Source organism: Chelmon rostratus, chromosome 20, assembly GCF_017976325.1.
Source record: "Chelmon rostratus isolate fCheRos1 chromosome 20, fCheRos1.pri, whole genome shotgun sequence".
NCBI lineage: Eukaryota > Metazoa > Chordata > Actinopteri > Chaetodontiformes > Chaetodontidae > Chelmon > Chelmon rostratus.
In genome coordinates this window covers 20,418,511-20,439,962 of record NC_055677.1, presented here as the reverse complement: position 1 = coordinate 20,439,962, position 21,452 = coordinate 20,418,511, and the positions used below count along the sequence as shown (strand labels likewise).

General features: G+C 42.7%; 1 protein-coding gene across 1 annotated transcript in view; it reads left to right on the top strand.

Moving 5' to 3' along the window:
• sspo (SCO-spondin) overlaps positions 1-21,452 on the top strand; it is a 78,419-nt gene that overhangs the window by 37,376 nt on the left and 19,591 nt on the right. The window contains exons 72-102 of the mRNA XM_041961775.1: positions 23-117; positions 264-313; positions 703-873; positions 1,721-1,891; positions 2,007-2,086; positions 2,218-2,387; positions 3,110-3,156; positions 3,426-3,626; positions 4,188-4,358; positions 5,244-5,444; positions 5,549-5,660; positions 5,786-6,006; positions 6,196-6,348; positions 6,501-6,667; positions 6,841-6,986; positions 7,298-7,518; positions 7,788-7,823; positions 8,070-8,234; positions 10,023-10,235; positions 10,967-11,134; positions 11,379-11,513; positions 12,830-13,067; positions 13,199-13,351; positions 13,480-13,526; positions 13,729-13,899; positions 14,129-14,305; positions 15,479-15,634; positions 15,827-15,951; positions 17,173-17,312; positions 17,685-17,731; positions 17,822-18,064. Coding sequence (XP_041817709.1) covers positions 23-117; positions 264-313; positions 703-873; positions 1,721-1,891; positions 2,007-2,086; positions 2,218-2,387; positions 3,110-3,156; positions 3,426-3,626; positions 4,188-4,358; positions 5,244-5,444; positions 5,549-5,660; positions 5,786-6,006; positions 6,196-6,348; positions 6,501-6,667; positions 6,841-6,986; positions 7,298-7,518; positions 7,788-7,823; positions 8,070-8,234; positions 10,023-10,235; positions 10,967-11,134; positions 11,379-11,513; positions 12,830-13,067; positions 13,199-13,351; positions 13,480-13,526; positions 13,729-13,899; positions 14,129-14,305; positions 15,479-15,634; positions 15,827-15,951; positions 17,173-17,312; positions 17,685-17,731; positions 17,822-18,064 — 4,591 coding nt within the window. The remainder of the gene's footprint in view (positions 1-22; positions 118-263; positions 314-702; positions 874-1,720; positions 1,892-2,006; positions 2,087-2,217; positions 2,388-3,109; positions 3,157-3,425; positions 3,627-4,187; positions 4,359-5,243; positions 5,445-5,548; positions 5,661-5,785; positions 6,007-6,195; positions 6,349-6,500; positions 6,668-6,840; positions 6,987-7,297; positions 7,519-7,787; positions 7,824-8,069; positions 8,235-10,022; positions 10,236-10,966; positions 11,135-11,378; positions 11,514-12,829; positions 13,068-13,198; positions 13,352-13,479; positions 13,527-13,728; positions 13,900-14,128; positions 14,306-15,478; positions 15,635-15,826; positions 15,952-17,172; positions 17,313-17,684; positions 17,732-17,821; positions 18,065-21,452) is intronic.

The following is a 21,452-nucleotide window of genomic DNA, read 5'->3' as shown; positions in this document are numbered from 1 at the left end:
TGTTGATGGTCTGTATTTTCAGGATGGTGTATGTGTGCGGGAGTCTGACTGTCGCTGTGATGTGAATGGAGAGCAGTATAAACCAGGAGACACTGTGCCCACAGACTGCAACAACTGGTGAGTAAAACTGACTTTATTCTCTAGTTGTTGTACGGCCCTAATGAGTTATCTCCACCAGCTCGTGCTTCTGTTCATCAGTATATGAAGAAGGGATAAAAGTATGATCCAACTTTTGTGTTTTTTTGTGTGTGTTTTTATTTCAGTACATGTGAAACAGGGAGGCTGGTAAACTGCTCTCAAATCAGCTGCAGTGGTAGGCAAAAAGTCATTGAATTTATCTTTAATACAGCCATTGTTAGTTTTTCTGTGCTGTCTTTTCATTGTTGTCCTGTCATTATTTAAGTAGGTAATTTTTTTTCACGTAGTCTGCAAACCAGGAACAGCAATTGTATGCCATTAATCTCTAATTCAAATCCCATCTACACTCATTTACACTGAGACTTTTCAGCTTGATGAATTGTCTGTAGTCACAGCCAATGTAAAGAGCCCTTATTGTTGACCAATAAGATGCAGTGATGCAAAACAACATGAAAAAAGTATATGAAGAACACGCTACTTTTCCTACTGTCCCATGGACCTCATTGTTCCTTACTTTATCTTTCTTGCACTGTTCCTCCACACACAACCACACACACTGTCCAGCTGATGGCCAGTGGTCAGCGTGGACTCCCTGGGGTCAGTGTTCTGTGTCGTGTGGAGTGGGACTCCAGTCTAGGTACCGATTCTGTTCCGGCTCCCAGCGCTCTGGCAGTGGCCTCCCATGTCTGGGCCCTCGCAGAGAGGACCAAGTCTGCATCTCTGCTCCATGTGACCGTGAGTTTTGCGTCATTCTTTTTTACTGTATGTACTGCATTGACGACAGCAATTAAGGCATGATCACAATAAACTAACCATTACTTTTACACAAACCCAATGCTACACGGATTAATTGGCGACGTAGATGTCCGCAAGATCTACAACGAGTTTGTCTGTGGCTCGCATTTCTTCTTATACATCTTCTTAATACACGCTTAAGAAGGGTGTTATTGCATGATTATCGTTATTATTATGATTAGATAAGGGATTAGAAATGGGGGATTATTGCAAATGCGAGGAGAGGTGAGGTTAGGCACGGGTTACCACGGTGAAGCTCTCAGAAAGCGGCGTGTGTGTCTACACTGACCAGTTTGTTTGAAAAGATACATACTACAATTTACTTACACAAAAGTTTGTTGAACGACAGCACGCATATTGAGCATGTAGTTTATAGCATGGAATTCTGGACGGGCCTCGTGATCTAGATGAGTCCACAAGATGACATTCTAGATTTGACCTACATTAAAGTCCTGGAACTTGTTCTCTTTTCTTTCATGAAAACATTTCTTTAAATACTGAGATTGATATACTCCAAAAATTACTGCATAAACAAAATTATGACATTGATGGATGCTTTGTTTTTGTTCGTGTTGTCATCTAATCTCCTGCCTGTCTTTGCTTGTGTATGTTAGACACATACTATACATACTGTATACCCAGTAAATGACTGATATTACCAGATAAATGACTGCCACTTCCTGGGCCCTTCATGTATTCACAGGCTACTACTGAAAATATGCAAATGACTAATCTTTATTTGCTGTTTGTTTTTACTATTTTAGCATGATGTTTTGGCTCTTTCCAGGTGACGGTGGCTGGGGTCAGTGGAGCAACTGGACGGAGTGTACCAAGTCATGCGGTGGAGGGGTTCAAAGCAGGAGGAGAGAGTGTGACAGTCCCAGTCCAGAAGGGGAGGGGAACTACTGTGAGGGGCTGGGAACTGAGGTCACAGCCTGTAAGACTGACCACTGTCCAGGTACATTAACAGAGTGTGTAGAATATAGATGAAGATGTGAGTATGCATGCATCTACACGTGCAGTCAATTCTATGTCAGTGTTCTGACAGTATGTCATTATGTGTGTGTTTTCAGTGGCACCCTGCTCGCAGGTCCCAGGCACAGTATTCAGTAGCTGTGGTCCCTCCTGCCCTCGCTCCTGTGAGGACCTGGCTGTACGTATCACAGTGAACATGACCCTTGTTTACACCTATTACCACTGTCTTAACAGCAAGTCATGCTTTGTGGATAAAAATTAAGAATTTTAATGATGAGAAGGACCCTGAATTTTCTTCCTGTTCCTCAGCACTGCGAGTGGCAATGTGAGCCAGGGTGCTACTGCACAGAGGGGAAGGTCCTGTCTGCTAATGGGACAGTCTGTGTGGAGAGAGAAGACTGTCCCTGCCTGGACCTCAGCACTGGACAGAGGCTGGAACCAGGGGAGACCACTGAAGCCCCTGACGGATGTAACAACTGGTCAGAATAATACACACACTATGAGCACACACAGTCAATGTATCCATCCAGGAAAAAGGGACAGGGCAATACTTATTATGATGAGTACAACAACAGCTCTGCTCCTGGTTAGATCACTACTAGATCTTAAAATCTTATTACTATGATTATTATTTATTTATTTGTCTATTTTATCTCTACATTTTTAACTTTCTTAAATCTTTTAACTTTTATGCATTATACCTGGTTTGATTTATTTATTTATTTTTAGTCTTTTAGTTTTTAGCTTCAGTGTTTCCTCATTGGGGGCCTCCACACTGGGATGTACACCCGGTCTGCCCACGGGCGCCGTTGCCTTGGAGGCCTCCTGGGCCTGAGGGACTGGGGCGGCTCTGCATTAGGTGTGGAGTCTGCCCCTGTCCATCGACGTCTGGGTGGTCTCTGTGGCGGCACTCCCGGTGGCCGCAGGCTGTGGCGTTTCCCGGTGTGGATGGCTCCCATAGGTGTTTCCTCACATGGTTCCTCAGTGCCCTGCCATGTCTCAGCACTGTGTGTGTTTGTGTGTGTGTGTGTGAGCGCATGTGTGTATATATCTGGGAGTGGGATATTGTCTGTCATACTATGCTTTTATTCTCTCTGTTGTTGTAATCTTTTATTTTGTGAAGCACTTTGTGTTGCATTTTAAATGGATGAAAAGTGCTATATAAATAAAGTTTGATTGATTGATTGATGATTTGTTTCAGCACCTGTGAGGGTGGGAGGCTCAACTGCTCCAGATCCCCCTGTCCAGGTACGTAAGAGCAGCTGTGAGTTTCTGTATGTGCTGAAAAAGAGGAAGTTATGCTTGATTAATAAAATAACATAAATAAAACTTGATTTTTTTGAACTTGCTTGTTTGCAGTCTTTCTTTGACAAGTGTTTATACTCACTCACTCAAAAACAATCAAAACAGGAACGGTCTTTATTTCTGACTCCATGAGTAAAAGAAAATCTGCATGAGAAAATGATATCTAGGGATGGATGTGAATATAGATTTTACATCTTATTGTGTGTTTCCAGTGTCAGGTGGCTGGTGTGAGTGGTCAGAGTGGACTCCGTGCTCCAGGACTTGCGGGGCAGAGTCAGTGACCCGCTACAGGAGCTGTAGCTGTCCTGAGCCCAAAGCCGGAGGAGCGGCCTGCTCCGGAGAACAGGAAACGCACAGTGGGGTTGGAGTTCAAATCCAGAGACAGCCCTGCCCTGTCATCACCCTCTGCCCAGGTAAGACGCCACCACTCATCACCACTATCATTGGTAGCCTTTTCTCCATGGTAACTCGCGAAGTCGCACTTTCATATCTTTTATTATCTCAGGAATGCCTGGCGGTACTTTCAGTACATCTAGCACAAACGTGTTTTGTGTGTTCTTTTTTACGTAACTTTGTATGTTGTTTGTCGTTTTGCTGTTTTTTTCGGCTTTGACCTGCCAAGGCACTACCGATGAGAATTAGCGAGTGAAACTATAATCTGATACGGTACATCAGATGGTGACGTTTATTTTTGAGCTGTACACTGTCCCTGTTAAATAAATGAAATAAATACATGAACTGTGGGGATTGTAGAGAGCTTCTGTCCTGCCGTGTGTGAAGATGTGTGTGAAGCACTTCTTCTTTACAGCAACATCCATATTTGAGTCTTTGTAGTCCACCACAAGATCATGAACATAAACTGCAACAATACTTGTCGGCGGAAGCATACAACCACAAGGCAGTTTGATGTCCTTCTCTACAGGTAGGTAAAAAATAACTTGTCTTTTTTGTTTCTTTACTCACCCTCCCTCTAGTCCATGGTTCGTGGAGTCCCTGGTCAGTTTGGTCGGAGTGTGATGGGTGCGCCGGGTCGTCTACTCGCACCAGGCAGTGTAACAGTCCTCCGGCCAGATTTGGTGGCCTGCCCTGTCTTGGAGAGAGCAGGCAGAGGCGTGGTTGCCATGACAACATCACTGTCTGCTCAGGTCAGTATAATAAAGGATTGTACTTCAGTTGTGGATTTATGTTGACAATCACTCTCTACTTCAGAGAGAGGTTACTGGATGGAAATAAGGAAACAAAGAGTGAAATTTGACCTATAGTGAAGATGTGCAAAGAAGTTATAATAGGCCTTACAAGAAACAAGGTGGTGCTCATTAGCATTTCTAAATGTGTCCCTGGTAATGAAGCATGGGAGAGCAAAAAGAGGCTGCTTGAGCTGAATAAAAAAGCCAAAAGGCCTGTTTAAATGAAATGGCTGCCTGCAAGGGAAGATTAATGAACTCTCTTCTTGGTGGAACTCTCCCTGCCCTCTCATGTCCCTGCGCATGTCCAACTCCCACTGAATGTTAACAGGGGTTACCGATCAACAGCAAGGTGACAAGGTGCACTTCATCAATCATCCGTTTCGGGAATATTTCATTTATTAACACACGATCAAGAAGTTTCTTGGTTTTACATTTCAGCTTTGATAGTTTTAATTTTCCACAAGCCACTCGTTTCGTTAGGCTGACAAACATCTGTGTGTATTTGGGGACCGGCATTCGACCTCAGGCCACAGAGGATCCCATTTTCCCTCTGCTGTGGCTAGGTTCAAGTTTGCTTTTATGTTGTCTCACGCTCTGTCAAAGCACACTACAACCCCAATTCCAAAAAAGTTGGGACGCTGTGTAAAAGGTAAATAAAAACAGAGTGCAATCATTTGCAAATGAACCGTGTTTACCAACACTTTTACAAAGTATTCCTCAGCCCAGTTAGCAATCTACTTTATCCAATCATGTGTTCATCTGTGGGCTTTTAGAACACATTCTATTCTTTTATTTTTCTATCCTTTTTTCTCTTTAAACAATGCTTCCTCCTGCGTTCTGCAGACTGTGGTGGAGGCCAGGAAGAATGGCCTTGTGGGAAGCCCTGTCCTCGCTCCTGTTCAGATCTCCATGGTGACACAGAGTGCTTGGACTCCCCCGGGTGCAGACAGACCTGTGGTTGCCCGGGTGACATGGTTCTGCAGGATGGAGTGTGTGTGACCAGGGAGGAGTGTCGCTGCAAATACCACAACAGCTCTGCTCCTGGTTAGATCCACAATATATTTTTTGAAGTGGTCAGATTGTATGAGTAAACTGTGTCGGACTACGCATAGATTGGTGTAATAAATGTATTTTTATCTCTGATGTAGTAATGCCATTCAGCAGGCCAGATTCCAGTAATGCATCATGGGTATGGCCTGGCAGATCTGATTGGCAGTTTGCAAATCCAGGAGACAGCATCATCAGTGACTGCAAAAACTGGTACAAGACACTTGAATAGCTCAACAATATTTTGAGATATATATGTGTACATATTTACGTGTGTGTCTGTGCATGTTTGTCATTATTTTACTTTATTTTTGTTTTGTCATCCCACTTCATCTCAGTTCATGCGAGGCTGGGGTTCTGCAGTGCCAGTCAGTACCTGGTTGCCATGTTGACGGTGGCTGGAGCCAATGGGGAGCCTGGACTGAGTGCTCACTTCCTTGTGGAGGAGGAGTGAAGTACAGAAGACGCCAGTGTGATAATCCGTCCCCTCAGAGCGGTGGGAGAGGCTGCTTGGGAGTCGGTGAACAGCGGAAAGACTGCAACATACACTTGTGCACAGGTAGTACTGTCTGGCCAATCAAATTTAGAGATGAGTTTGTAGACCTAAACACAACTTTGAATAAGGTCTCACAGCTTTACCAAAATGTAATGGAGCGGTTGATTTGTTACGTTACCCATCCCTAATGAGAACAATAAAGTCCTTACCTGCTGTGCAGTTCTTTACATCTCAGTATGTTTTTGCTTGTAGACTCAGTGGGCCCATGGCTCCCCTGGTCTCAGTGGTCTGTGTGTTCGGTCAGTTGTGGTGGAGGACAGCAGTCCCGCTCACGTCTCTGCAGCTCACTACCCTGCAGTGGCCTCAGTCGCCAGAGCAAGACGTGCAACACCCAGGTCTGCCTCGGTGAGTCCCGGTTTCCTGTAGAATCCCTGTAGCTCGAACATGAAAGTTATTTGAATTGTAAGATCCAGGATAACCTAGTCAACAAGCTCTCATTTTCAGACCAATTTTGACTCTCTTTAATCTGTGTATGCTGACACCATGTTACCACGCAGAAGTGGGCTGCCCTCCTGGCAGGTTGTACAGGGAGTGTGAACGAGGTGAAGGCTGTCCGTTTAGCTGTGCTCAGGTCAGCGGCAGGGAGGGCTGCTATTCCGATGGCTGTGAGGAGGGCTGCCACTGCCCCCCACACACCTACCAACACCAGGGAGACTGCCTGCAGGTCAGTACCCCGACAACTGAACAACTTTAGCATTCATGATGTCATGCACTGAATAACACCAACAGTAAAACACAAAGGACAAAAAGTTGGTAGTTTCTATTTCCAAACAGTATCAAATGAGTCAGATTAAATATGAGCTTTTCCATCTAACATGATTCTAACGTGTGTTTCAGGAGTGTCCGTGTCTGGTGGACAAAGAGTTTCTGGCATCTCTTCAGAGTGTTTCTGACTCCTCAGTCTCATCTCTGCTCTTCCATAACATCTCCGAGGGAGTAGAACTTCAGTCTGGAGACAAACTGGTCCATGACTGCAGCACCTGGTGAGCAGCAATGCCACATTTCATACAGTGCAACACTACATGCTAAACACACTGCCTTCTATTGCTAGACAATTATAGGAGGTTCCTACACTGTCTAAAAAAGTTTTTTATAAAAATATCCCAATTTATGATCTTAAAAAGTGCCAAATTGAAGCCTTCCGGTTGCATACCAAATTAAAAACACATACTGTAACCATGAATTTCCAAATATCTAACTTCAAAGCTGCCACCTTCCCATCATCATCTTTGGATTCATAGTGAAACTCTTCAGAACACTAGCACCACACCTCACACCTCCCTCTTCTCTGTAGTGGGTGTGAACATGGCAGGTGGAACTGTTCCTTGGAGCATTGCCCAGTTGATGGCGGCCTGTCTCCGTGGGGCTCCTGGAGCTCCTGCTCGCTGTCCTGTGGAGGTCTGGGACTGAAGACTCGCACCAGGGGCTGTACACAGCCTACCCCAGCCCACGGAGGGAGAGACTGCCAGGGGCCACGCCAAGAAACCACCTACTGTCAGGCACCTGACTGCCCAGGTACGGTAGAGTAGGTACTGTAGGTAATGGATGCAGGGATGGAGTTAAAGAATGACATGTTACAATGACCAGCAGTCGTAGTGAGGGAGGTTGGTTTGGTAATGAGGGAGTCTATATACTATTTAATCACACATTTTATTTAATTTTTGGCTTTAGGCCATTCATTTGCAGCCAATCTAAATAGTCAGTAAAAACTGCTTGTTTGTACACAATACTAAATAGTGGAGCTTGTACTTGTTTTGATTTTTTTTTTTTTTTGTTGTTGGCAGTTATTGTTGGTCCGACAGAAGAACCAGTTTTACCAGGTAAATTACTAGCATAATGCCAGCAAGAGTCTTCTTTATTGTTCATTTACTGTATTTTTTACTGAATTATTTATTTTCTCTTTTTCTGTGTTCTTGCTTCCTTCTCCCCTACTGGTCTTGGCAATTTGTTTGTCTGTATGGTTCATGGGATTGTCACTTTTATTCTTTTACTGTCTACTACCATCCTTTCTATCACAAAAAAACATTTTAATGACTTCTACCTATTTCCTCCTCCGTCTTCTTTAGATGAGGATGCTGGCTTCTCTCCTTGGTCGTTATGGAGTCCCTGCACTAAGACCTGCACTAATGCCCGAAACCCAGTGATGAAGTCCCGTCATCGGAAGTGTATCAAACCTCCCTGCTCTGGAAGCTCTCGCCAAGAGAAGGCCTGTAACCTGCCACAATGTCCAGGTACAGTCATTAACGTAGCTGTCTTTGCTGTGGTCACAGTCTATGGTAGCAACCATATACTGCCTAAAACATATACATGGTCTCCCTGACGTGTCTCATAGGTTTCTGAAGAGCCCTTGTGAAGCTCAGTGTGGTGGTTTCAGCTGGCCTCTGCCTACCTGGCATTGCCTGAATCCACCTTACTCCTGGCTAATCCAAATATAGACACAGAGATGGGATGTGGGTGGAGCGTCGGCGGGCGAATAAAGCCCGGTTGCTGAATCAGGCTAGGGGCTAGCTGTCATTCAGAGCGGCCACGCCCCCAATTATCCATAATTCTAAGCTTTAATATGATGTAAGCAAGAGTTATATAAAAAATCATCAGTTGTCATGAACAGGAAATGAGCTACAGAGACCAAAGCTGTATTTGTACCAAGCTGTAAACATGTTTATTTCTGCTATGAAGTCTGACATTTGAAATGGGGGCCTATAGGGATTGACTCACTCACTGACAGCCAGCATCAAGTGGCCATTCGAGGACCTGCAGTTTTTGGCACTTCCATGGTGCTTTCATTTTTCAGCCCCGCAGGTTGCTGCTTGGTTAGTACCAAACCTTCTACACTGCCTTCTAGCATTAAACAGTGCATCTCCTAAAAATCAAGCTTGCTTGGTGTCTCGAGATAAAATAAAACTCTCAGTAGCAACGAGTCAGTGGCGATGTTATGAGAGTCTATGGGAGCCTGTAAATTTGAGACCCATCTTTGAGTTTCTGTGTAGGAGAATTGAAGCAAAGGAAGTGTTGTCAATATAAAAGAAGTACTTTTGAGTTTTGAGAAAAGAACTACCATTACTTCATTGGCTAGTAGCAGAGCACTGTGGTTCCTGGTTGTGAATGAATGTGGCCATGTGAGTGATAAGCAAGGCACTGCTCAATAACATTTTTACGAAAAGATTGCAACCTTTGTGATAAGATGAAAACTGACATTCAAATTGCCTTTATCAGACAACAGAGGGGTTGTTATTCAGATTTTAGAGCCTATGTGTGACAGAGAAGATGATCTACTTAATGATCAGCATTCCCGCAGTAAATCCCGACACAAACTGAGTTCCATAACATCTGTCGGACTTGTGTTGTGGTTTGGTTTGTACATTTACACCATGCTTATCTCAGAGACGACAGAACATATTTTGTAGTGGACTCGCCGTTTTATTTGCTGATTAGCACAGACATCAGAAGAGATTAGTACAGATTTATTATTTAGCCACTTTGTTTGAGAATATGGTGATATTTTATGTGTACACAGGAGGTAGGAAGCAGACTGTTTTATCAAAAGTTTATATTTCAACAAGGGTGCAAACATTAGTATGCACAACAACAAACCACAATACCATCCAGAAAATATACTATGCCGTTGTGGTTTTGTTTGTGGTGTGTGTGTACTGTATGTGTGTGTCCACACAACAGAGAAGTAATGGAGGATAACTAAAATGGTAGAGGCCAGGGACACGATGTAAACTATGAATAAAATTGTCATTCTCATGATTCAACCATTAATGAAATGCTCATTTGATGCAACTCCTCCTCAGTGCACAGTTTCAACTTTAATGAATAAATATTGCAACATTACTGTGAATGCCGTAAACAAATGTTTTACTCTATTTATAGTAAATGTAATGACAAGAGTAAGAAATGGAAAAGGAGGTGCAATATTCGCAAGTAGACCAAAGCATCACAATTTATTAGACTAAGCTATGCAGCTATTCAACTACAATATCAAGCAGTCTGTGTCTTTTGTCCCATGTTTTCAGATGGAGGTGAGGTATGTGTAGGGGCCGACTGTGCGCACAGGAACTGTTCGTGGACGGAGTGGGGGGAGTGGAGCTCCTGTTCGCGGTCCTGCGGAGTGGGTCAGCAGCAGAGGATCCGAACCTTCCTCAGCCCAGGAGCCAGCGGCTCGTGGTGTGAAGATATCTTGGGAGGAAACCTGGAGCATCGCTTCTGTAACATCAGGCCCTGCAGAGGTCAGCTGGCTCATCAGCATGTAGAGTCAATCTGGAAATCTGGCTTTTCAATTCAGCCTGCACATTGTAATGGCTATAGAATAATGACACCATTTGCGTTTCCCTGGAAGCCTCAATTTCATGACACAGTTTTGTGTGTCTCCCAGGAAGATGAAGGCTGACTGGTGATGATGCTAGCACAGTTTCTACCTGCTTTCATGGCTCCATTACAGACTAAATGAATGAATAAACTCATTCTTTTTCTCCTAATGTTTTATTTTACTTCCCACTCTGCGATGACGCCAACCGCTGCTGTAGTTACTTGTTTGCGTGAAGCAGTACTCGAACTATGAAAATTAGGACTATTTCACTTCACCGCTTCAGTGTACATGCTTCTTCTTTCTCTCTTATTTCCAAAGTGGTGTTGATCGTTTCCTCCTGGAAATTTGGAAACAAATTGTGTGTGTCCTGTGTTGTTGGTAGTTGCAATCTGAAGGCCTAACTTGGGCACCTTGAGGCAAGACTTAGGTGTGAGCCCCTAGTGAGCCTTCACCCTCAAATTTCTCACTTCAAGATTAGGTCATAATGTGGCTGTTACCGTAAGGCCGCATCAGTTCGGTTTGTATCGTGCTTTTGTGGTCTAATTTTGATTTAAATCTGATTTATATACACCTTTAGTACAAAACATTGCAGGAACACTGGCATTGTGTTTTATGTTTTTGTGTTTATGTTTGTATGTGTTGATGCTGTAGTGGATGGTGGCTGGTCTCGCTGGAGTCCCTGGTCCCGCTGTGATAAGCGCTGTGGTGGCGGGCGCTCCATACGCACTCGCTCTTGTTCCAGCCCTCCCCCCAAGAATGGTGGGAAGAAGTGTGAAGGAGAGAAGAACCAGGTCAAACCCTGCAACACCAAACCCTGCGGTGAGACAAACACAGCATGTTCACACAAGCTTGTTGAGCTTAGATTGCTATGACCCCAAGCATAGCTCACCCTGTGCAACGACTGTACTCATTAATTCAGCATATGGCCGTTTTTCTAGGTACGTCTTTGTGTTCAAAAAGTCAGCACAGCCTGTGATCAGCATTCTTGGTGAGGCACGGTATGTGAAGAAAATGCCTGCAGCGTCATGGGAAAATTCATGACCTTCTGTTTGTGTATTGTCAGATGAGAAAGGGTGCCCGCCGGGCCAGGAGTTCGTGCCGTGTGCCAACCAGTGTCCACAGCGGTGCTCAGACCTCCAGCAGGGCATAGAGTGCCAGGGCAACATGGAATGTCAGCCCGGCTGTCGCTGCCCTGAAGGCACGGAGGCTGCTATCATTTTATTAACAGATAAGCCTCTGTGTGTGTGTGTGTGTGTGTGTGTGTGTGTGTGTGTGTGTGTGTGTGTGTGTGTGTGTGTGGTGTGTGTGTGTGTGTCTGCTTATCTGAGTGATTCTTCCCTAAAGGTCCTGTGCCTGCTGGTATTCAAAAGATAACCACCACGTCGTGTATGTGTGTGCATGTGAGCACAAGCTGTATCCGGATGAGCCTGGGTGCTGTTAACACAAAGTTAGAAATGTCCGCTGTCGCTATTACTAAAGCTGGATTTAAGATCGGATTACAATAACTCTTTTCAAGGGTCTGTGAACCAAAATCATGGAGCTATTTATAGCAGTATCTAGCTATGCAGATTGTTTTAGTTGTCCAGTTTGAGATATCTGTCTCTGGCATGTCACAGAAAGGAAATGTAATGTTTTCCCCAAAAAACTGTCCTGATTAGTCACTGTGAATACTTTCTGCCATTAACAACAATGATGTCATTTCTTAGGACATTTTGGGGTTAAAGCGTCTTTGGGAGTTTACATCTTCAAAATTATTTTAAGTTTAATAACATACACATGGCAGGGATGTTATAGCCCGACTCCATTTTTAAACTCAGCATGTTACAATTTGTCAACTTTTAGGCCAATACATAAAAATCCTCCATTAAGTAAGCATTCAGACGTTCATGTAGGCAATGAAATGTCCAGAAAATATAGCTGAAGAGTTAACTGAAAAACTGAACTTGGAAAAAAGAGTGTATTTTCTTGTCTGTTTCTCCTCTGAGTGGGGGTACGGCTTGCTTTTGGGGGATGTTAGACTCATGTTCTGGCTGTGCCTCAATTGCAATTTATATCTTACAAAAAAATAGTCCCCATCAAAGCTGTTCATGATGAGGTCTGTAGATTATCCTTAGACATAGTGTGAAAATTGCTGTCTGAAAATAGATGTTGCTCATGTGTTTCATTTTTCAATTCTTTGAGCAACACAAATGCAATTTAATTCACTTCACCACTGTATTGTGTTGGAGGCAGAAATCTGTGACAGATATCTCAAAGCCTGGACAGATGAAACCAAAACAATCTGCATGGCTTAGTATAGAAAAATATACAAATATGTCTTTTGGTATTTTGGTGAGATGACCCTTTTATGTTTTTTGGATGCAGTGGATGAAGAACCCATTGTTTTGAAGTGTTGTTTTTGCTGGTATGTCAGTGGTGGCTGGTACAACAGAGTGAAATGGGACTTCATAAATCATTAAGTCTGTCCATTAACAGAGCACGTAGTTTAAATAACTAGTGTATTTGTGTGTCCAGGCCAGTTGCAGCAGGACGGTGTGTGTGTGCAGCTGTGGCAGTGTGACTGTGTGGACTCACTGGGACAGATTTGGGCAGCTGGCAGCTGGCATCAGGTGGACTGTAACAACTGCAGCTGCTCTGATGGACAGCTCCTCTGCACCAATCATAGCTGCCAGGCCTCCTGCATTTGGAGCTCCTGGTCCAGTTGGGCATCATGCAGTGTTTCCTGTGGGCAGGGCCAGAGAACAAGATACAGGTGAGGAAAGGAAACTCACAAATCACCTTTATGTAAATCATAATATCCACCGTCTCTGTGAAATGCATATTTTTGTATATGAGAAATATACAGCCCAGTAAACCATAAACACAAATGTGCTGTTGTGTCAGGTCTCTGATCCCAGAGACTGAAGGAACAGATTGCCAGTTCGAGGAAGTCCAGCATAAATCCTGCAACCTAGGACCCTGCCCACCTCTCTGTCTCCATGACGACCAGGAGCTCAGTGTGGGAGACACCTGGCTGCAGGGCGAGTGTAAACAATGGTGAGATGGATGCTCACAAACAGAGAGGAAAACAATATTTTGGTGATGAAGAGTGTACACTGAAAAGGTAATGTGAATTTAAAGGAATCCACCTCGTGATTAAAACACAAATTTGTTTTGCGTTCTAGCACATGTACTCCAGAGGGAGATTACTGCCAAGACATTGACTGCAGAGGTGGGTCACTGCTTTTATTTTACTTAATGTGAAAGAATAACATTGGTGCTGTTACAAATGTGTTGCTGTGTGCTCAGCTTACAGTACAATCTTCATTTTAAAGAAAGAGAATGTACAGAGAGTACACATTTCTGTTTGACCTGTGACAGGGTTGCTTTCAAAGATAAGTGTCAAATGACCAAATCTCATGCATTGTTTCCAGTGGATGGTGGCTGGACCCCGTGGTCAGTGTGGTCAGACTGCTCAGTGACCTGTGGTCAGGGCACACAGGTGCGAACCCACGCCTGCATCAACCCCCCGCCACGTAATAATGGGTCTGACTGCAGTGGGCCGGAGAGAGAAACACAGGACTGTCACAGTCCTCCCTGCCTGGGTTTGTTCAGAATATCATCATCACGAGCATGTTCATTCATTCATTCTTAGCTATCTGAAGTATCTGTCTATTACTAAAATAAAGATAATCATTTCCAGTTATGATATTTTGATACACACTGTATGAACTGTGTGTATAATCAGGAAGAAGAATGTCAGCAAACTAGGATTATGAAGTTAGTAAACACAGTTCACATTTGCTCTGATCATATTGACTCTCTTGTGTGCAGATGACCTTTGCCCCTGGTCACCATGGTCACCATGCTCCAGAAGCTGTGGTGCGGGTTCTGTGTCACGGCACAGGGTGTGTGTGTGTGAGGAGGGAGGAAATGCAGCCTGTCCTGCTGAGGTCGAGGCTGAGAGGAACAGAGAGGAGACCCAGCTGTGTTACAAACAGCCCTGTCCAGGTACAAGCTGACAAAACTCAAAGGACTTTGCTTTTGATTGTGGGCAGCTTGGTGAACTAATGCTGGTCTAACTCAAATTGCATTTAACGTAAAATAAAGATGTTTCAAGATTGTGTCTGCATCTGGTAAAGCAAACATGATCAAGAAGGTTCATATACAGTACTGAGTTCAAATGATTCAGCCCTGGTGTGAATCCCAGGTCGAGCCCTTTGCTCAGTGAATATGTACACATCAAATCATCTACAATAAGAACACAAGCTGCAGAGATATCCATTCCACATCAATCACTGGGGTGCAGTCAAATGCTCAACTGCTTGAAATATAGATCATTGTGTCGTGGTGCACATCTGAGTTTCGGTTTTAATTGCATCGAGTAAATCATCCTCTTGGGAGCATCTGCTCAGTGTGTGCATCTTTTTGTCTTATGGCAATAGAATGAGACAAAAGAATAGTGTGTGTCGCAGACAGCAAATTAACATGAATAGTTATTATTGTATTTAAATGTTGGCAACAACATTTATAATATGGCCTAAAATCTGCAGTATCTCCGCAAATTCTCGTAATTACTGTACCTCCATAACAACAAATGTAGTAAGTTTCGTCTTGTGTATGCTCACTTGTTTGTCCTGATTAACCGAAAGCTTGGTTTGAGTTATGGGTAGGAAGCTGTAACTGCCTTAAGTGAATTTATGTGAACTAGAGATCATGTATTTATTAAAGACTGTGATGAGTAAATTTAATTTGGATTGATATTCAATAATTCAATAAAAAGGATGCATTTTCCAGCCCTGTCCTTAGCTAAATTTGGCAATTGATTAATGCAATGACTGATTTGATGTTATTGAACTATTTGTTGTTGTTAGTGTCAGGTCATCATGGTTGCTAATTGAGTTTATGTTTCTGCTTTAACTGTACTTCAGTAGTTGATGTCAGTAAGACAGATTTATATTGATTGTAAAAGAGGATAACCTAATGTTTGGTGTATAAATAGATCCATTATATGCTGATTAACTCAACAATATTTCTTTAACTTGTAGCTTGGCAATAGACTCACAGGGACCAACACTGGGTCAAATGAGTACAAGTGCTGCTTCACAGATAAGATGATTCACAGAAAACATGAAGCAATTGTATAAAGCTGCATGTAGCACCATGATTTGTTGTCTCTTGCAGGTTGTCCCATGTCGGAGTGGAGTGTTTGGTCTCACTGCTCCTGTGTGTCTCAGAGGCAGCAGCGCAACCGTGTAGCTCTCTCCCCAGCCACCAGGGGGCAACAGTGCACTCCTGTTGAAACACAGAGCAGGACATGCAGCCTCAGTCACTGTGACGGTGTGTTAACATGGTCAACTGTATGCACTTGTATGAATCTGCATTAATAAACAGGGCTGTTTGTGATCCTGTTCTTATTCTTCAGGTGCATTTGAATAGTACATGCACTTGTGCGTATGCGGGTGTGCATGTTTGATTTTGTGCATGTTCATACTGTCCACTTCATGTTTTTTTTTTTTTTCTCGTTTGTAGATTGCGAAGCCCCATTTGTGTACTCAGCATGTGGTGCACCCTGTGAGAAGCACTGTGCACTGCAGGGCCATGGAGATCTGTGTTTAGGTGTCAGGGAGTGTACACCTGGCTGCTACTGCCCACAGGTGAATATTTAATTAGCCCGCCTCTATTTTATAGTGTATGCAGGATCAACGATTTTCAAATCAACACTCACAGTCTTTTAGTGAAGCAAAGCAGAATTGGATCATTTTAACAATGTCAAACCCTGCAAAATGTCTTCACTGTTCACAATTATGGTTTCTGAAAATGAACATGGCAGGTGAGACTCATCTTGATACTTCTAGTCATTGTGGACAAATGTGAATCAAACAATTGAATCAAGCTAGTGTCATGCAAAATATTCTGCTATTTGTGATGTGTTCTATTTTCAACATGTTTGAAAGGTAGAGCTTTGAAATGTAGTCAGACAGTATTCTGCAGTCTGCATGTAGGAATAGTTGCGTACTGCTAGACTAGTGTATATGTATGAGACCAGGGCAGAAATATACAGGCATGAATTTAAAAAGCGAAATATGCTGTGCTGCATATTGTTGCATATGCATCACTTTGATGTGAGTTGCAATGACAATTTTATAATGTTGTCTGGCCCAGTTTGAGAGCCTCCAGCGTTGACATGTTGCAAAAACCTTAAAATCTACTTTGATAGACTGATGATGTGCCCATACAGCAGCAGGGAGGGCAGATAATGAAATATAGAACACCAGAGGCGTAGAACATGGCAGTTACCATAAATCATTTAACAGCTATGGATTACTTTTATGTTTGATTGAATACTTAAAATGGCGTGAATTTTGCAAAAGCAGTGGTTGTACAGTGGGTTTATCAGATCTTTTTCACTAAAAACAGCTGCCTGCTGTGGCCAAAAACAGCAATATGAGAGAGGTACAGTGAACCAAAAGTTACAGCCGGACAGTTAAACAATGAGCTGATGAGGGGATCTGCAGATTCAGCTGATATGTCTCTGTAGCTTCATCACTACAAGAGACACCTGTCACGTTGATGCATTGTTTTCATATGTCATTTGATAACACTACACATTTTGTATTATAAAAACATTGATTATATCTGCTGTAAATGTTAAAACAAGTACAAGCAGGAATATAAAAGTTGCAATTAGGCTATTTTACCTTGTGACTACAGCTAGCAACGTATTTATACAGTATGTGTTCACTGAGCACGAAACTGTAGATACAGAGGAAGTTTAATTAACATCTTTTTGGCCTCAATGTTAAAAGCAAATTAACCAAAAAAAAAAAAACACTACCAGCACCAGTTTTTTGTGAATGGCGTGTTTTCTCTTCCAGGGCCTGCTGCAGCAGAACGGTAGCTGTGTTCCTCCAGAGGAGTGTGGCTGCGTCCACCTGCAGCACCATGCTTCAGGACAGCCATCCACACCTGTTGCTGTTCCTCCGGGGGCCACGGTCACCATAGGCTGCAGTACCTGGTTAGACCCCGGTTATTAAAAACATACGGTGCCATGACAGAGGGCCTCTTGTTTTCTGTATCAATCCCCTTTTACACCAAAGTAGTTTGTTTTTTAACTTTTACAAGACTGAACGTTTGAGACTTTTACTAGTTGACAGCAGCTGTGCTTTAATTGTTTTGTCGCACTGAATTGAAACAGGATAAATGCAGTGTGAGGGACTTTTGCCATGGCGACCACTGTATTTGTGCCTCGATGCTGCATGTTAATCATTCTCTGCTATTTCTCTTTTTATCCACCCCTTGTTTGCTCTCTGCTGGCTTGTTTGTCTGGGATCTATGACTCAGTTTGACATATTTATTTTTCATCTTTCATGGCTGCTCTGTCCTCCAGCCTTTGCCATGATGGAGCTTTGCAGTGTGACATGAGAGAGTGTGAAGGTAAGAAAGCAGAGTAATGCGAGTAATGTAAAGAGCTCCTGTTTGACTAGTCCTATCCTCCTGTTATCCTGCTTTTCTTACTTCTTTCAGTGATCCTCAGCGAGTGGTCAGAGTGGACTCCATGTTCTCCCTGTGTACCCTCTGCCTCCCTGCAGCACAGCGCCGCCCAAGCAGGAGTTGTCCGTGGCAGTGAGATGGTCTCAATTCAGAGGCGTTTCCGGGCTTGTTTGGACCTGGATTCTGGTCTTCCAGTCACCAGAGAGGAAGAGGAGAGCCAATGTCCAGGACCACTGGTAGAAGAGAGGCTATGTCCAGATGCGAACATCTGCAGAGGTAATGGTGTTTGTACATGAGGACAAAAAGAGGTTCACGCTGAGTGAGTCCTTTATCTCAGACCAGAAATGCAGTCAGTTCCTCAGTCTGCCTTTGTCAAGCTCCAGTTCCTCCTTTAACTTCTCAGTGAGGGAAAATAATGAATGGGACAGTTTTGCTCCAGCCAAGTTCCCCTCAGCATGCTGCAGCAGTTTGATACTTTGCCCCCACCAGAAGATTGTATGCAGACAATGCTGTGAACTAGTCAGAGCTAGACAAGCATGGCACCATAAAGGAAATGAATCACAGATTGGGTCAGAGAGTGACTGTGGTGATGAAATGACTGTAGCATGGCTTTCTCTGGGGAGGAGAGGGAAATGCTTTCATGCCAAAATATGGGTGGTATACATGCAGGGCAAATTTATTTGTGCCGCACCATTCAACAGCACGGAACTGCTTTACATAATGCATAAAAGGCATTAAGTTGTATAGGAGACACAAGGAAATATAAGAAGGCACATCTGAAAAGGATTTTCTGGGATAAAATTAAGGATAAATATGAGCTAAAACTGAATGATAAACAGAGCAGTGCAGTAACAGTACAGTGAGAGATATGAATGAATAGCTCAGAATATTGTTTTTCATGTTTAATTTTGATCATGGGAATAGTAAGTAGACCTGTCTGATAAGGCCAGAGAGGTCTTGACACTTCATAATGTAGCTACAGATCAGAGATGTATTTTAGCCCTGGAATATTTAATAAAAGATCAATTATTTGACATGCAGGAGACCATTTCCAGGAACTAGTACTGGCCTGATGTATTCCACTGTCTAGTCTTACTGAAGGCTTTAGCAGTAGCAATGAGATGCAGCTGCCTGATCGACTTTAGAGGCACATGTAAAGGCAGAATTACAGCAGTTGAGCCTGTTAAAGATAAACCATGGACATGTTTTTGCTAAATCCTGCTGAGACACAAGTCCTTTATTCCTTGATACACAGTAATCATAAGATGATAGTAGGTTGATTTTGTCACTTTAAAATGGTAGTGTATGGATGTGAGTATTTTGTATAGGCTGCTCTTGGTTATGTAGTGGAACCACTGTGAAGAGACCCCCAGGTCACATCACATGGTGGCACATGCAGGTTGGATGACATTATAACCAGAAATGGTTCAGAAAGTTGTAGTTATAGAACATCTTTGTTACAAGTGGCCAACACTCCAAATACTTCAACTTACATTATCCTTTAAATATAAATATTAGTCACTCCTGCCTGGTAACTGTGGTCATTTTTATTAGGTTTATAGATCAACAATTACATTTTTCAATTATTATTCAGATATTTCAAATATGTGTCTGGCATTGTTCAGTTATGATGAATGGGAAGCCAGTGTGAAAACAATGAATGGGAGTACAACTGATGCAATGCTGCATCGTTGTGGTAAAATGAAATGGACCACAACATGAAATTAAATATTTAGCTTTTGCCGTGGTCACTCCCAGTGGTTGGGATAAGGCTTGTTAAAGACTTAATTTAATAGTGTTAGCAAAGGGGGCTGAAGTATGGTGTGATAAACTAATAAGCAAACTCAACTCTGACTTTGAATCATTCAATCATAAGAGACATCTCCTGCGAAGTAGTTAAACTTATGAATTTACATATATTTGCATAATCATAGATCCAGGATTTTTTAATCAGGGAGAAGAAGAAGTAGATGTAATTTGAGGGCTTTTAACAAGTTATTAGAACTTTTCTTGTGGAAAAACTCATCAGAATCACATTATTATAAAAGTTTCTATGCATCTTAAAACGTATTTTGGGCAGATCTTTAATAATATCAAAGCAGAGCATTAAAGAGGAGTATATCAATGTGTGGCACTTCCCTGTCTGTCATTCTAACTAGATGATCACTGAAAATGTCCTGGAAAAGTCCTGGAACATGATCTTTAGAAAAGAGAAGAAAACCTGGTAGAGGCTGCACAGAAGAGGTCCGAGAATGGAACCTTGGGGAACTCCAGGTCACTTATGTTCACTCGAATGTGTAATTGACACTAAGTAGTCTCTATCCTGAAAGAGCAGATTAGGAAAGAGTACCAGAAAGTCACACCCAGCTTTCTAATTCTCCAGTATCACTATAACTTTTAATACATTGTAAGTGTGGTACCAGGTTTTCATTGGTATTTTGTGAATATTTATTGTATGTCAGTTCACTGATGCTAGTTCAGATTAATAGTCACCACCAGTAGATCGTTAAACAGCTTCAATGAGTATCCACTGTGAGAAATTGTATTTTGCATCCCCACTGCCCTGTTCTCATTATTCCCCAAAGGACTGAAAATGGAAAAGGTATTTGAAGGAAGGAACAGTTTGAAGTCCATGTGTCTGTGGAGACACATCCAATTGATTACATTTGCTGTTGTGTGTGTGCACAGAATGATTCATCATGAGCACACCAATCCCATCCCTCCATTCTTCTCTGGCCCTTCCCCTTTGGTCATGAATTGAAATATGGCTCTGAATTACTACCTAATGGACCTTAGGTTTGATGCATGTCAAATACTTGAAGTCTTTTACTTCATCATAGTTCAGGGGTGGGCAAACTTTTTCACTTGTGGGCCACAAAGGGTTCTAAAATTTGACTGGGGGGCCGGACCAGGAGCAGATGGATGGAGTGTTTTGGTAATCCACCTCATAAGAGAAAATAAAATATCATGAGATATGTAGAACACATGTGCTTTAATTTCAATTGAAAATGAACAAAAGCATTACAACTAAATATCTGTCTTTGAAGTCCCACAGAACTGAGCTATTTATTGAAATGACTCTTTTTATTATTTTAAAGCACTGAAAGTTGTGTTATCCTTAAGGATATTATCATCATCAGTCTCCTCCTGACTGTCTTCATTTAAAAAACGGTAGGAGATGCAGGTCTACTTGTCCTCTCCTTCTATTCAATCATCCCTAATGCCAAAACTCAACAACGAGCAGCGCGAGGACGGAACAGTGACAGCGCGCCAGTATGTGGAGCGTGTTGTATTTGATCGCGCTGCATTTGCGCACTTGGTTTTGAGAACGTACGTGCACCTGAGCACCACATATGTGCATCCCTTAACAGACAGGACAAATTAGTTTCAAATGCATTTTTTACATAACACAACGGAGAAACGTACTTTTAATTTCAGTGGGAACAGTGTTGTTGGTCTCCCTTTTTATCCAGCGCATCAAAGTCTGGAGTCAGTTTTCTTGCTGTATCATAGTCTTTAAACACCGCCTGATCGGTGTTCAGTCAAAAATATTTAGTTGTCCACTCCTTATTAAAAACTGGACATTCTTAGCTCCGCTCATCTTTACAGAAGGGCTGAGGGTCGAAGAGTAAAGCGCAAACGTGGAGTAATACGCTTCACCTCA